The sequence below is a fragment of the Geotrypetes seraphini genome, chromosome 3, assembly GCF_902459505.1.
Source record: "Geotrypetes seraphini chromosome 3, aGeoSer1.1, whole genome shotgun sequence".
Lineage (NCBI taxonomy): Eukaryota > Metazoa > Chordata > Amphibia > Gymnophiona > Dermophiidae > Geotrypetes > Geotrypetes seraphini.
In genome coordinates, this window is record NC_047086.1 from 143,460,485 (window position 1) to 143,475,235 (window position 14,751).

At 42.5% G+C, this 14,751-nt stretch overlaps 1 protein-coding gene across 2 annotated transcripts in view; it reads right to left on the minus strand.

Annotated features, from left to right (window-relative positions):
- Positions 1–14,751, minus strand: part of IFT172 (intraflagellar transport 172) — a 413,076-nt gene that overhangs the window by 223,955 nt on the left and 174,370 nt on the right. For both annotated transcript variants that reach the window (XM_033936511.1, XM_033936510.1), the window contains one exon: positions 13,159–13,236. In XM_033936511.1, the coding sequence (XP_033792402.1) occupies positions 13,159–13,236 (78 nt within the window). The remainder of the gene's footprint in view (positions 1–13,158; positions 13,237–14,751) is intronic.

Below are 14,751 nucleotides of genomic sequence, written 5' to 3' on the forward strand. Positions count from 1 at the left end.
TATTTAAGAAGTCATTGGTTGTTCACATTGTTCTATATATTCTGCTAGTTTCTTGTAATCTGTGAAGTTTTGTGTTTTATTTCCCAAAGTTACTTTCATAATCGCTGGATATAGAAGTCCATATCTTGCCCCTAGTGCTCTTAATTGAGGTCTTAAATCCAGTAGTTGTTTTCTTTTTAAGGCAGTTTCTCTGGCAAAATCCGGTACAATGTGTATACGTGCATCTTGACATCGTAAATTTTTATTTTCTTTAGCCAGTTGACATATTTCAGCAACATGTTGGTATCTTAATAATTTAAATATTAAAGTTCTTGGACCTTTTTGTAATGTTTTTTTCTGTCCTGGTATTCTGTGTGCTCTTTCAATTTCGAGAGGCACTTTGGATTTAAGAGGCAGGATTTTTGGAAGGAATTGTTCCAGGAAAGTGATGGGATCATTTTTTTCCACTCCTTCAGGCATCCCTATAATTCTTAAATTATTTCTTTTTTCCCTATTCAAACAATCTTCCAAGTCTCTCTTCATTATTTCCATTTCTTTCCAAGCTTTTTTATTTTGCATGACTTCAGTATGTACCTCTTCTGATTTTTCTTCTAAGTGAGTTATTTTGTTATCTATTAGGTCCACTCTTTTTGTAAGCATGGCTACGTCGTCAATTGCCTTTTGAAGTTGTTTTTTTATTTCTAAAACGATATCTTTGATCTGTCTTATTTCCATCATCATGTCTGTTTCTCCTTCTGAAGGCAGCGGAACCTTTGAAGGTGTCCCTGGTTCAGGCTTTGATCTTTTATTACTGCTTGTTCCTGATCCTCCGGCTCCTGTATCGTTTTTATTTTGTTTGCCCGATGCCATTTCTTCTTATCCACCGTTTTTTTCAGTGAAAAAATCAATTTTGGAGCTTTTAAATTTGAAATATTAGCTTGTCTGGTATGGAGCACAGCTATTACCCGACCATTTGCTTGCGTGTCCAAGCCACGCCCCCCTAGCACCCTGAGGTTGTAGGTTCAAACCCACACTGCTCCTGGTGACCCTGGGCAAGTCAATTAATCCCCCCATTGCCCCAGGTACATTAGAGAGATTGTGAGCCTGCCAGGATAGATAGGGAAAAATGCTCAAGTACCTGAATAAATTCATGTAAACCATTCTGAGCTCCCCTGGGAGAATAGTATAAAAAATTGAATGAATGAATAAATAAATAAATAAATAAAATAGATATTTAAGATGACTAATGTGGTTACCATCAGGTGCTGAATGTCCATTTGTCTAAAAATCACAAGAACATAAGTATAGCCATACCGAATCAGACTAAAGGTCATTCTAGCCCATAGCAAGAGCATGTAAGCAATTACGTATGATATAATCTTGGAACACAATAATGTTTGATAAGACTTATATACAACCCTTCACGTAACCATCAGGGCGGTTTACAAAAATCAACAGAAAAGAAAGGAACTACAAATTCAAAGAGTAAAGATTTAAAAAATCCACCACCACCACCACAAGATGATTGCCGCCCTGAATCCTCCCGGGCACAATAATTATTATTCCCCAGGAAATGTCTTTTTGAAACAAATGAGTCTTCAGAAGTGCTCAGAACTTCAAATAAGAGAGCTCAGATTGCATCTCTAATGGGAGAGAATTCCAGAGTATGGGAACAGAGGGGGAAAATGCTGAGTGATGAGAAATCACAAGTTTGGTAATATAAACTGAAGGAAGTGAAAGTTGATGGGCAGTTGAGGAGCAGAGAGAGCGGGAAAGTTTGTAGGGAATAAGTAGATTGGCCAAATAGTGTTGCAACCCTAAATGAAGGGCCCTATGGGCTAGAGCAGGGGTGGGCAACTCCGGTCCTCGAGGGCCAGAATCCAGTTGGGTTTTCAGGATTTCCCCAATGAATATGGATGAGATATATTTGCATGCACTGCTTTCAATGCATATTCATTGGGGAAATCCTGAAAACCCAACTGGATTCCGGCCCTTGAGGACTGGAGTTGTCTACCCCTGGGCTAGAGTCAAGGCCCTATACTCAATATGACACTTTATAGGGAGACAGTGATGATCCTTTAGCAAAGGAATGACATGATCAAAATGACAGGCACCACTCAGTGATCTAATTGCAGAGTTTTGAATTGTTTGTAATTTCTTAAGTGCTGAAGTTGAAAGACCAGTGTAAATGATATTACAGCATAACAACAAAGATCTCAGCCCTCTCTCCTAGTTTCTGGAATGCTCTCTGTATTTCAAGCATGCTATTTTTGGCCAGATCATTTGTCCTCAGGTGGATTACAATATTAGCTTTAGAATCCTTATGCTCTTCTCTGATGATATTCAGAATTTGTGTTCCTGCTAGATGAGGAATATGGACGGCATTATTCTTGTTGGGATACATGAACTATACTCCTAGTTTAATGTCTCTAATAACAGAATCCCCTAGCAGCAAAACCTTTCTGTTTGGAGCTGTTTGTCTGTGCCTTGGGTATATGTTTTGCATCAATTTGCCTTCTTTGACTCTAACTCCACCTCTTTTGATTGGGAGGGTGGAAATCTGTCTCAAATGTCACAGTCCACCAGAGCCTTCTGTAGCCCATCTAGTTTTGGGTCTGTTTTTTAAATTCTCTGTAGCAATGGGGATACATCATTATAGGAAGCATTTTAATTGCAGATAATTCTTGTTTTGAGTGTGAAGCGCTCCCTTTGCAGAGCAATGGGACAAGCTTCAAGCATCTACATGGTTTGCCTTAGGACAGTTCTTATCAAACCTCTTCTGGAGGCATACCTATCTAGTCAGGATTACCGCAAAAAATAAGTATGAGATAGATTTGCATGTATACAGTCTCCACTATATGCAAATCTATTTCATGCTAATTCATTATGTTAACCTTAAAAACCTGACTAGTTAGGTGTGACTCCACGAGATGTGTGCAAAAATGGTGTGATATGGTCATGTCACTTACAACCGCCTATTAATCTTGCTGAAACATTCTGAATCAACTGAAGCTGGTGTAGACCCTTTGTAGTCAGACCAGTGTAGAGTGCATTACACTAATCCAGTCTTGATGTTATGCACAACTCTGGCAAGATTTGGCTCTCTCAGAGTAAGGAGAGAGGCAGTGTAGTTGTTGCAAATGATATAAGCAGCTTTTGGAGGTTGATTGGATTCAAGGGAACAGAGTAAGTGTTAAGTCTAGCTATATTCCAAGATTCCTGACCTTGATCTGTGGGAGAATTTGTATTTTCCAAAAAAGATTTTGATGTCAAGTATGTGCCCACTTATGTTAGAGATCCATAGAAACTGTTTTTCGTGGGTTCAGGGAAAGTTTTTTTTTGTTTTTGTTCATTCTTGAATTGATATTAGACAGGTAGCCAGTTTATTCAAGGCTGTGGATAAGCCAAATTCAATGAGTATGAGTAGCTGTATGTCATTTGTGGAGGTGTAGAAATGAATGCCCATCAACCAAATCAGCTCTGCTAGTGACTTGAGGTAGACATTGAATAGAAAAGGTGATAGTATTGATCCTTTGGTACCCTGAATTGCTGCCAAATAGTGTGGACTGATGCTTGTCTGATAGACAGGATCTGAACAAACAAGTACTGTTCCACAGATAACAGTTTCTGACAGCCATGGTAGAATATCAGGATCAATTCCCAACTCTCAACAATGCAATTGGGACTGTGGGTTGCTTTCAGACCGTTGACCACTGAGGCAACTCCCTTTAATGGATTGAAACGGACCTGTATAACACATGCAATTTGCAGGCTTCATCAAGATAAATTCCCCTTTTAAAAAAAAAAAAAAAATCTTTATTCATTTTATATTTTACATCAAGTGCACAGAAAATATCAACAATTAAATTAATACATCACTTGAAATTCCACAAATTTTCTCCTTAAATAAGATTTATCCCCATCCCTCCTACATTACTAATATCAAATAATATATATAGTATAATATAATAAATTCTGTCCTTCCCTTCATATCAAATAATGAAAATCAAAAACCCACCCCCCACCCCATACATTAATTTATGTTAAACAGGGAAAAATGTTATCTATTCATTACGATAATTTATTAATGGCCCCCACACATCTTTAAATTTATTAAAATATCCTTTTTGAACAGCTAATACTCTTTCCATTTTATACAAGTGACACACTGAACTCCACCAAAAACTATAATTCAATCTTTTCCAATCTTTCCAATTATTCGTTATTTGTTGAATGGCAACTCCTGTCAAAATCATTAAAAGTTTGTTATTATTGGAAGATATTTGGCTCTTAGCTCTCATAGACATGCCAAATAAAACTGTGTCATACGACAATGCCACATGATTTTCTAACAAACAATTTATTTGACTCCAAATCGACTTCCAAAAAGCCATAATAAATGGACAATAAAACAATAGATGGTCTAAAGTTCCAGCATCGAGATGACAATGCAACATCTATTAGACTTAGAGCAATCCAATTTTTGTAAACGAACAGGGGTCCAGAATGCTCTATGCAACAGGAAAAACCATGTTTGCCTCATAGATGCAGACATTGTACATTTCATCCTCCAAGACCAAATTTGTGGCCATTTAGTTGCAGTAATTTGATGCTTAATCTCAATGCTCCAAATATCTCTAAGTCCAGTTTTTGTTTTTTTATTCATATATCCAGATATTAATTTGTACCACTGTGCGACCTGGCGCCCCAGGAAGTCTGCCTGAAAGCACAAGAATTCTAAACTAAATTGATTATTAAGAGATTTCTATTCAGGGAACCCTGCCTGAATAGCCTGCTTCAGTTGCAACTATTTATAACTTTGTTTTTTATTAAGGCCAAATTTATGTTGCAACTGTGAAAAATCAAGCAGTTTACCATTAGATATAACATCATCTAATGTGCGTATACCTGATTTTATCCAATACTTCCAGACAATCCGAAAACCGCCAATTTGAATCTTGGAGTTCAGCCATATAGTTTGGTTTGTAGATTTTTGAATTAGAATAGGTGTTAAATTATTGACATATCGTACAGTTTTCCATGTATCTGTTAATATTCTATTTTCTTTATGTAATCTAGGCATTTTGATACTAAGAACAAGACCAAGCCTAATGGGAAACATGAGCTGCCATTCCAACCACAACCAGTCTGGAAGCTTTTCCATGAGCTCTGGGAGGACCCAATACATACCCTGGCGCATAATATAGAAACATAGAAAAGACGGCAGAAAAGGGCTATAGCCCACCAAGTCTGCCCATTCCAAATACCCACCCCCTGGTTTCACTCCCTTAGGGATCCCATGTGAATATCCCATTTTCTCTTAAAATCTGACACGCTGTTGGCCTCAATCACCTGCAGTGGGAGTCTGTTCCAATGATCCACCACTCTTTCAGTGAAGAAGTATTTTCTGGAGTCGCCATGGAACTTCCCTCCCCTGATTTTCAGCAGATGCCCCCTGGTGGTTGAGGGGCCCATGAGGTAGAAGATATCTTCTTCCGACTCGACACGGCCCGTGATGTACTTAAACGTTTCAATCATGTCTCCCCTCTCTCTTTGTTCCTCAAGTGAGTACAGCCTCAGTTTATTCAGTCTTTCTTCATATGTGAGATCCTTTAGATCCAAGACCATCCTAGTGGCCATGCATTGAACCGATTCGATTCTCAGCACATCCTTCCGGTAGTGTGGTCTCCAGAATTGAACACAATATTCCAGGTGAGGCCTCACCATGGACCTGTATAGCGGCATCATGACTTCAGGTCTCCTGCTGACAAAACCTCTATGGATACAACCCATCATTTGCCTTGCCCTGGAGGAAGCTTTTTCCACTTGCTTGGCAGCCTTCATGTCATCACTAATGATCACCCCTAGATCACGTTCCGTCGTGGTCCTGGCCAAGGTCTCACCATTTAGTATGTAAGTTCTGTGCGGGTTTTTCTTACCCAGGTGCATTACCTTACACTTTTTAGCATTGAAGCCTAGTTGCCATGTTGCTGACCACTGTTCCAACAGCAGTAGATCCTGCGTCATATTATCAGGCAAACTGCTTTCACCTACTATGTTACAAAGTTTGGCGTCGTCGGCGAATAGTGATACCTTTCCTCTAAGTCCTTGGGTCATATCTCTTATGAATAAGTTGAATAGAATCGGGCCCAAGACCGAGCCCTGCGGCACTCCACTGATCACGCTTGACGTTTTGGATGGGGTACCGTTTACCACCACCCTCTGAAGTCTGCCACTCAGCCAATCCTCAACCCATGTAGTTAGAGTGTCCCCTAATCCTATCGATTTCAGTTTGTTCAATAGCCTTCGGTGTGGGACGCTATCAAAAGCTTTACTGAAGTCTAAATATACCACATCCAGTGCCTCCCCGGCGTCTAGTTGTCTAGTAACCCAGTCAAAAAAACTAATCAGGTTCGATTGGCAGGATCTGCCCTGGGTGAACCCGTGCTGGTGGGGTCACGTAGGTTTTCCTCGTCTAGGATTATGTCAAGATTTTGTTTGATCAGTGTTTCCATGAGCTTGCACACTATAGACGTGAGACTCGCTGGTCTGTAGTTTGCCATCTCTGTCCTGCAGCCCTTTTTGTGGAGTGGGATAACGTTGGCGGTTTTCCAGTCCAAGGGGACTCTTCCCGTGCATAGGGAAAGATTGAAAAGAACAGATAATGGTTCTGCCAGGACTTCTCTCAATTCCCAGAGCACTCTGGGATGTAGGTTGTCCGGTCCCATGGCTTTATTTACTTTGAGTCTTGATAGTTCGTAGTAGACGCTACTGGGCGTAAACTCGAAGTCTTGAAACGAGTCTTTCTGGCTGTCTCTCATCTGAAGCTGTGGACCAGCTCCTGGCGCTTCACAGGTGAAGACCGAGCAGAAGTATTTGTTTAGTAATTCTGCCTTGGCAGAATCTGATTCTACAAGGCTACCGTCCGATTTCTTCAAGCGTTCTATCCCATCTTTGTTTCTTTTCCTGTGGCTTATATAGCTGAAGAAGGATTTATCCCCTTTCTTAATGTTCCGTGCTAGATCTTCTTCCATTCGGAGTTTGGCCTCTCTGACTGCTATTTTGACAGCTTTAGATCTGTCTAGATAGTCTTTTTTCGCCTCTCGTTTGCCTAGATGTTTGTAGGTGATAAATGCTTCTTTTTTCTTTTTAACAAGGTTCGAAATTTCTGCACTGAACCATTGGGGTCTTTTGTTCTTCCTGTGCTTTCTTATTGTTCTTATGTAGCGGTTTGTTGCTTCGTGTAGGGTGGACTTCAGAGTCGACCACATATCCTCCACATTGTGAGGTTGTGCTTGTTTATGTAACTCCTGATGGACAAAATCTCCCATACGGTTGAAGTCCGTGCCTCTAAAGTTGAGAACCCTCGTTGCTGTGTTTGACTTGGAGAAACCTTTCTTGAGGTTAATCCATACCATATTATGGTCGCTGGAGGCCAGTGTATCACCGACTGAGACATCCGAGACACTATCTCCGTTGGTGAGTACCAGGTCTAGTATCGTCTGGTCCCTGTTGGGCTCCAACACCATTTGCTTGAGTCGTGCACCCTTATATAGGCTTGATGATTTCTATAGAAATTGGGAAAATTGACCCCACCCTCCACAATTGGTTTTTGTAAAGTCACTAAGGCAATTCTAGCAATTTTACCCAGCCAAATAAATTTTGTAAGAATACTATTTAATTTTTTATAAAAAGACCCCTGAAAAAAACTGGTATCATACCCATTTGATAACAAACAACAGGCAATATCATCATCTTAATAGTTTGGACTCTCCCCCACCAAGACAGATGTAAAGGATTCCATTGCTCACACAATTCTGTTACCTTTTTCAATAAAGATTTTTAATTTACCTTCTTGTGCCTAAATATTTGATGCCTTCCTCTTTCCAGATATAGGGAAATGAATCAAATAGACCTTTTGCACAATATACATTTAGAGGAAGAACTTCTGATTTATTCCAGTTTATTTAATATCCTGAAAATTTCCCAAATTTTTCTATCAATTCAAGCAGACATGGAATGGTTGTTTCAGGATTCCTCAAATAAAGTAATATATCATCTGCAAAAGCAGAGACCTTATATTCTCTACCAGAACACAGAATACCCGGTATCTCCTTCACTTGTTGAACAGCTAATAATAAGGGTTCTAGCACTAGATCAAAAAGTAAAGGAGACAAGGGACATCCTTGTCTAACCCCCCTTTGCAAATTGAAACTCTCTGAGAAATTATTATTAATATATAATCTAGCAACAGGGGAGCTATACAATGTTTGGATCATTTGTACTAATCCCTCACAATAATCACTTACAAACATCCGGAACAAAACCATTAGCTGTTTGTAATTTGTAAATAAATGTTATTATCTAAGCTTTTTGATTATATGCTTGGCAATCTTCTCTCATTTTGATTATAAGCTTGGCAAAACTTCTGTCATTTTTAATTTTGTACTTCTCATTATCAGATTATTTTAATGGTAATCTTGCAAACAGCATTTGATAGCGAGAATGTGTTTTTATAATAAGAAACATTTAAAAAATGCCAAAATGCACCCATTTTATAAAGTGGCAGTGTACTTGGTAGTGTCCCTACCGGGTTCCGTGGATATCGTCACCCATTTTAAAATATTATACCTTCTTGCCCCTGGAAAATATTCAGTGCCAGTACCCAAATATAGCTCTGAATATCCAGGAATAATTTAGCCAGCATTTAAAAAACTGCTGATCGTCACTGACTGAATAGCAGCTAGAATGTCATTTTGGACTTTTTGGCTGGGAAATAAGGAGGAACCTACGAGCACCATCTGCAAGCAAAGGAAAATCATAATAATACAGAGCAGACCAGGCCATCTCCAGCCACAGCAGCTGTTTCTTCACCTGGCCTGCCTTCCAGCCCTCTTAAGGGCCCAGCAGACCAGGCCACCTCCCTCATTACACTGTCCGCCTTTCAAGCCCTCTTAATGTCTCAGTGGACAAGGCCACCCCCCTTCTTCTCCTGGCTCACCATCCAGGGCTCTGCGGACCAGGCCGCCCCACCCCCCCAAAAAAAAACCCCCGCCGATCATCACCCAAAGTTCTGCCCAGTCAGCACCAGTTCCAGCCGTCCTTCAGCCCTGCTAAGGGCCGACACCGAGCAGCAGCAGCAGCAGACCAGCCCCAGACCGCCGGGCCGCGACCAGACTCCAGGCAGGGGAAAGAAAAAGATCGCCATCTTGTTCCTTCCTTCCCCCACCGATCATCATCTGAAGCTCCGCCCAGCCAACACCAACTCCAGCTGTAAATTAGCCCTGCTAAGAGCTGACATCGAGCAGCAGACCAGCCCCAGACCGCCAGCCTCTCCACCGCCAGCCCAACCGAAGGGCTACTTGCAGGGACCAAAAGGCCAAATCAAGAAACTACTACTTGCGGGGACACAAAACCAAATCAAGAAACTACCTCCTACAGAACAACATCATCTCTATCCTCACACATCACTACTACACATAACATGCCTCCAACATTCCAGGACTCCCCCCCTCCCCACTACATCCCCAACCCTCCTCACAACACTATACTTCACCATCCCCATCATCACAGGCCAAGGCAAACATGGTGACCTAGCCTCTCAATACAAAACCAACCGTACCAGAAACCCTGCTGACCTCATTCCCATCTTACCCTCCCCACCAGCTTCCACCAGAAATACACTCAAATTTGCACTCATCAATGCAAGATCAGTTTACAACAAGACCTTCCTCCTCCATGACCTCATCTGTGACAACACGTGGGATGCCCTCATGATCACCGAAACCTGGCTCCAAGACAACAATGGGATAGGCAGTGTTCCCTCTAAGCGGGCGGGTGTTGTGAGCAAAATTTTTTCACTGTGAGCTAAAAATATCGGGCGCCAGCAAGTTATGAGCCAAATAAATATGTTGTCAAAGTTGCTGATACATGAGGACGAGGTATTCAAAGGAATTTTAGGCCTACACGCTAAATTAAATAACGTTAAATAATATTTTTAAGAACACAAAACAACGCATTAATTCTTGAAAGTACAAAATTCTTTATTTTTTTTTTTTACCAGAAAAACTCAAATTTATTTTAAAACAGCTGTCACTAACACTACCAAGATTATCAGGGGGGACTGGGAGGGAGGGGAAATCTAATTTGAGGCAAACTGTTTTAATTTTTCAGAGATTGTTATAACATGTACTCCAAGCATTAGAAAATATAGCGAAAATGTTATTTTTTTGCATTATAATGTTCTTTTGCCAAAAATCAACTGACATCCATCTGCCTTCTGCTCTCTCTCCCTTCTTCTCACTTCCATCATCTGTCCCCTTCTCTCTCTCTCTCATCTCCTCCATTCCATCATCTGCCCCTTCTCTCTCTCTCTCTCTCTCCCCCCCCAACTTCCATCATCTGCCCCCCTTCCCCTCACCTTTGTGGGTCACTTTCTTTCCCCTGAGGGTGGCTCATGTCACAGGGGAAGCTTTGGCCGAGCAGAACCGCTTGATTGACAGTGGAACTTACTTGATTGATGTCGATGCTGGGGCCCGTTGCCGTTTGAAGGAAAAAAAAAAAGGTGGAAAAAAGGAACCTGTAAAGGCGAGAGGAAGGGAAACCTCCAGGACAGCTGCTTTTTGCCCTCCTTCAGCGGCCCAAGAGTTCAGACCAGCAGCGGCAGCTCTGTATGCTTTTAACTTCGGCACAGAGCTGCCCCTAATCAATAGTTTAGCGCGGTTTCATGAGGCAGCCTCGGGGCCTTTGATAGCCGGCCCGCTTCGATGATGCGATATGGGCCGGCCTAGCAAAGGCCCCGAGGCTGCCTTATGAAACCGCGCTAAACTATTGATTAGGGGCAGCTCTGTGCCGAAGTTAAAAGCATACACAGCTGCCGCTGCTGGTCTGGAGGTGCGGAGACAAGGCAGGAGGCAAACGCGGTGGAAGGCAGGAGTCCCGGCGAAGGCAGGAGTCCCGGCACAGCGACTGCAACAGGAAGTTGCAAGTCAGCTGACGCCGGCCTTTCGTTGCGGCGGGGACCGAATCCTTCGCGGACCGGCAAGATTTTGTTTGCGGACCGGCGGTTGAAGAACTGTGCTCTACACTGTGTGCGCTGTGACGAGAAACTTGTGCGCTGCGAGGTAATATTTTGTGCGCCTGCGCACCCCAGCGCAGCTTAGCGGGAACACTGGCTCATAGCACTAGGCAAATTGTGTCCTTAGCCTGCTCACGCACCACTGGGAAAGGAGGCAAAGTGGCCACCATCATCAATACCTCCACCACACCAAAAATGATAAGCTCTATGAACGTTCCCACTCTAGAGGCCCTAGCCTTCATCATGGGCCACAAACACAAAATCACTCTCATCCTACTCTACAGAGCACCCCACTCCCCAGCAGAAGCCCTACAGTCCCTCCTCAAATTCATCACCAAAATATCCATCTCCCACAAACATATGACCATCCTAGGAGATTTCAACTTCCCAGATTACCCCAACACCTCAGGAATGAGTGACAGCTGCCTCTCCTCCCTCACCAACCTGGGATTCCACCAAGCTGTAACCACTCACACACACTCAGCAGGCAACACCTTAGACTTAATCTTCACCGATAGGGACCTGACTGCAGAGCCCCAACAAACAATCTGCACCACTACACCTGTCCCATGGTCAGACCACCACCTCATTGAATTCCAACTCCCGTTCAAAACTACCCCAGCCCCGCTAAAAGGCCCGATCCCACCCACCCATCAAATCAGTCAACCCTACAGTCATGGCCACAGGCATTCGCAATCTAAACAAAACCTACACCAAACATCCCCACTCCATTGACCTAGCAGCCTCCACCTGGCACTCCAACATCCAGTTCCTCTATAACAGCCTTGCTCAGACAAAAACAACACGAATAACCACTAACAAAACACTTGCTCTCTGGTACACCAGCGACCTCCGATCCATAAAAAGATCACTGAGGAAAGCAGAAAAAAACTGGATCAAACACCCAAATTCAGAATCCAAAGCTCACTGGGAAAACACATCTACCACCTACAGAGCCGCCATTCTAGAAGCAAAGAAAGCCTACTACTCTCATTTCCTACAGAAAGTCCCAGCCAGATACAAACAACTGTTTGCCCTTACAAACCAACTCTTCACCAACGCCCAAGGAAAAAAACACAACAACCCAACTGAACTTCATAGTGAGACTCTCTCGGACTTCTTCCAGTCCAAGGTACAAAACCATCTGCAATAGTCTTGACACCACCACCAGCACCAACCCCCCACCAGCATACCCCCAACCCAACCCCAATACTCCATCCTATGCCACTCTATTCCAACTTCACATGGCCACCCATGCTGAGGTTCTCGAAACCCTGAGAGAACTCAAGCCCTCCGGCACCATCCTCAACCCGTGCCCATCCAGCCTCCTACTATCCACAGAAGATGCCATGGCGGAATCTATCATCCCTATCATTAATTCCTCCCTCTCCACGGGGACAGTACTACTCAGTTTGAAGTTGACTATTATCAAACCCACACTCAAAAAATCTTATAATAACAAACTTCTATTAATAATGACAGGGGTGGCAATTCAGCACATTACGGCTAATTGGAAAAATTATACAAATCTTAATTATTTTTTTGGTGGAATTCACTTTGTCACATTTTTAAAATGGAAAGAGCAATTGCTGTACAGAAAGGTAATTATAACAACTTTATAAAGATCTGGGGGCCATTAGAGAATTATTGTAATGAATGAACATCGTTTTCCTTTCTGATGGATACATGTATTTTATTGGGGGGAGGGTAGAAATTGGATGATTAATATTTTTATTTAATGATTGGATTTCTGTATGTATTATGAAAATTTTCATTGAAGAATTGTTGGGTGGGGGGAAAGGGTTATAATTTCTACTTTAATGGATTATATGTATAAGAATGTCAAGTGCTGTATATTTTTTTAGTAATGTAATGTTTTAATATTAATCACTAGTTTGTCAGTTTTAAAATGAATAAAGAATAAAAAAAAAAAAAATGTGCTACCGGTATTGTACATACCTAGCTAATAGGCAGGTATGTACGGCAAAATTGTCTCCAAGATAGTTTAAAAACTTCTTGTTACAGTTACCTCTCATAGAACTAAATGAAAAAAAAGCATACAGAAAAATATCTGTGAAGGATCAAATCAATCTTATTAATACCTTTGCTTCTGCAACAGTAATACATTCATCCCACATGTGAAGCTCCTGGTACATCTCCATGGCCTCGACCACAGCATTCTGCATTAAAAAAAAAAATCTTGTGGTTAAATGAAAGAATAATGCTGATCTCATATGGATTCAATGGAAAACAAACAGAATACTGTATTTTTTGCTCCATAAGATGCACTTTTTCCACCCCCCAAAAAGGGGGTGGAAATAAGGGTGCATTTTAAGGAGCAAATATAAACCCCCCCATACCGTTTTTTCCCATCCTGGCGGTCCAGCGTGCTTTGCGCGCTCCTGTCTCGGTTCCCCTGCTCTCTTCCGGTCTACTTCTCTCTCCTCCGACTCTCTAACATCGAGGAAGTTGATTAGTTGGCTTTTTGCCCTCCCACTGGCCTTCCGATTGGTCTGCTTCTCTTGTCACTTCCCTACGCCCGTGGTGACCTAGCAACAGCTCTGCAGCCGGCAGGGAGGCAGGAAAGGGAGATGGGGTTGGGGGTGAATTTGCACCGGTAGCAGTGCCTGGCCCGCTGTAGAAGCCACACGCAGAAGCCCCTCCACAGGTCTGGTGAACGGAGTACCATGTCGATGCGCACCCTTCTGCTGCTCTTCATTAACCTGGGCGGGGAGATGCTCTACATCCTGGACCAGCGCCTCCAGGTCCAGAACATCCCTGCCGATAAGGTCAAGAAAGGTGATGGGGTGGGCCTTTTTTTGATCTCACGCGCCTCTGGGGCGCAGGGTGTGTGCTGACACTACATGAGCTGACACTACATGAGCGCAGCCTCTGGTTCTCCTGTTTAACAGCCTTGTGGAGGGTTTCTTTTTGTTTCAAATACTTATTAAATATTAAGTATTTGCATTACCAAAAGATTCATAAACAGAGAGAGAGAGATAATAGCGCATAGGAGCCAGCGCTATGGGTGCTTGATCACTCCCTACTATTTAACAAATTCTTTGACTGTGTCCAGGGAAGGAAAATTTCTGTTGAGTTTGGTTGGGGCTAGCTGGCTGGTTGGCTGGCTTGCGGATGTTTGGCTGGGGGATGGCTGCCACTACACGTGCCTACCATTAGATGTGCCCACCACTAGATGTGACCTGTACCCTGTCTCGCCTACCACTAGACCACCAGAGGGGGGACAGGGAACAGGGCACACCATTTGGTTCAGAATTTTTTTTTCCTTAGTTTTTCCTCCTCTACAGATGGGTACGTCTTATGGTCAGGTGCGTCTTATAGAGTTAAAAATACAGCAGTTAAACTCTTCACCTCTTTATGTTTGCATCCTTTATTGTGCTTACATTGGTGGGATCTCAAGGAGAGAAGATAGTGGATGCTGTGGATAGGCAGACTGGATGACCCATTTGGCCTTTATCTGCTGTCATGTTTCTATAATACACTGTTTCAGATTTTGTGAAGATTATGTAGGATGAATACAAAGGTTGTGTGTGACATTCTAAAGATTCTTGAAAATAGTATGCTGCTTACAGGTAACACCTTTTTGCCAACTGAGAGAGGGTGGAGAGTGTTGGGAAAGTTATGGAAGAGCCTAATCACATTTTGGAGAGTTCAGACCAGTGAAAGATTAGGTT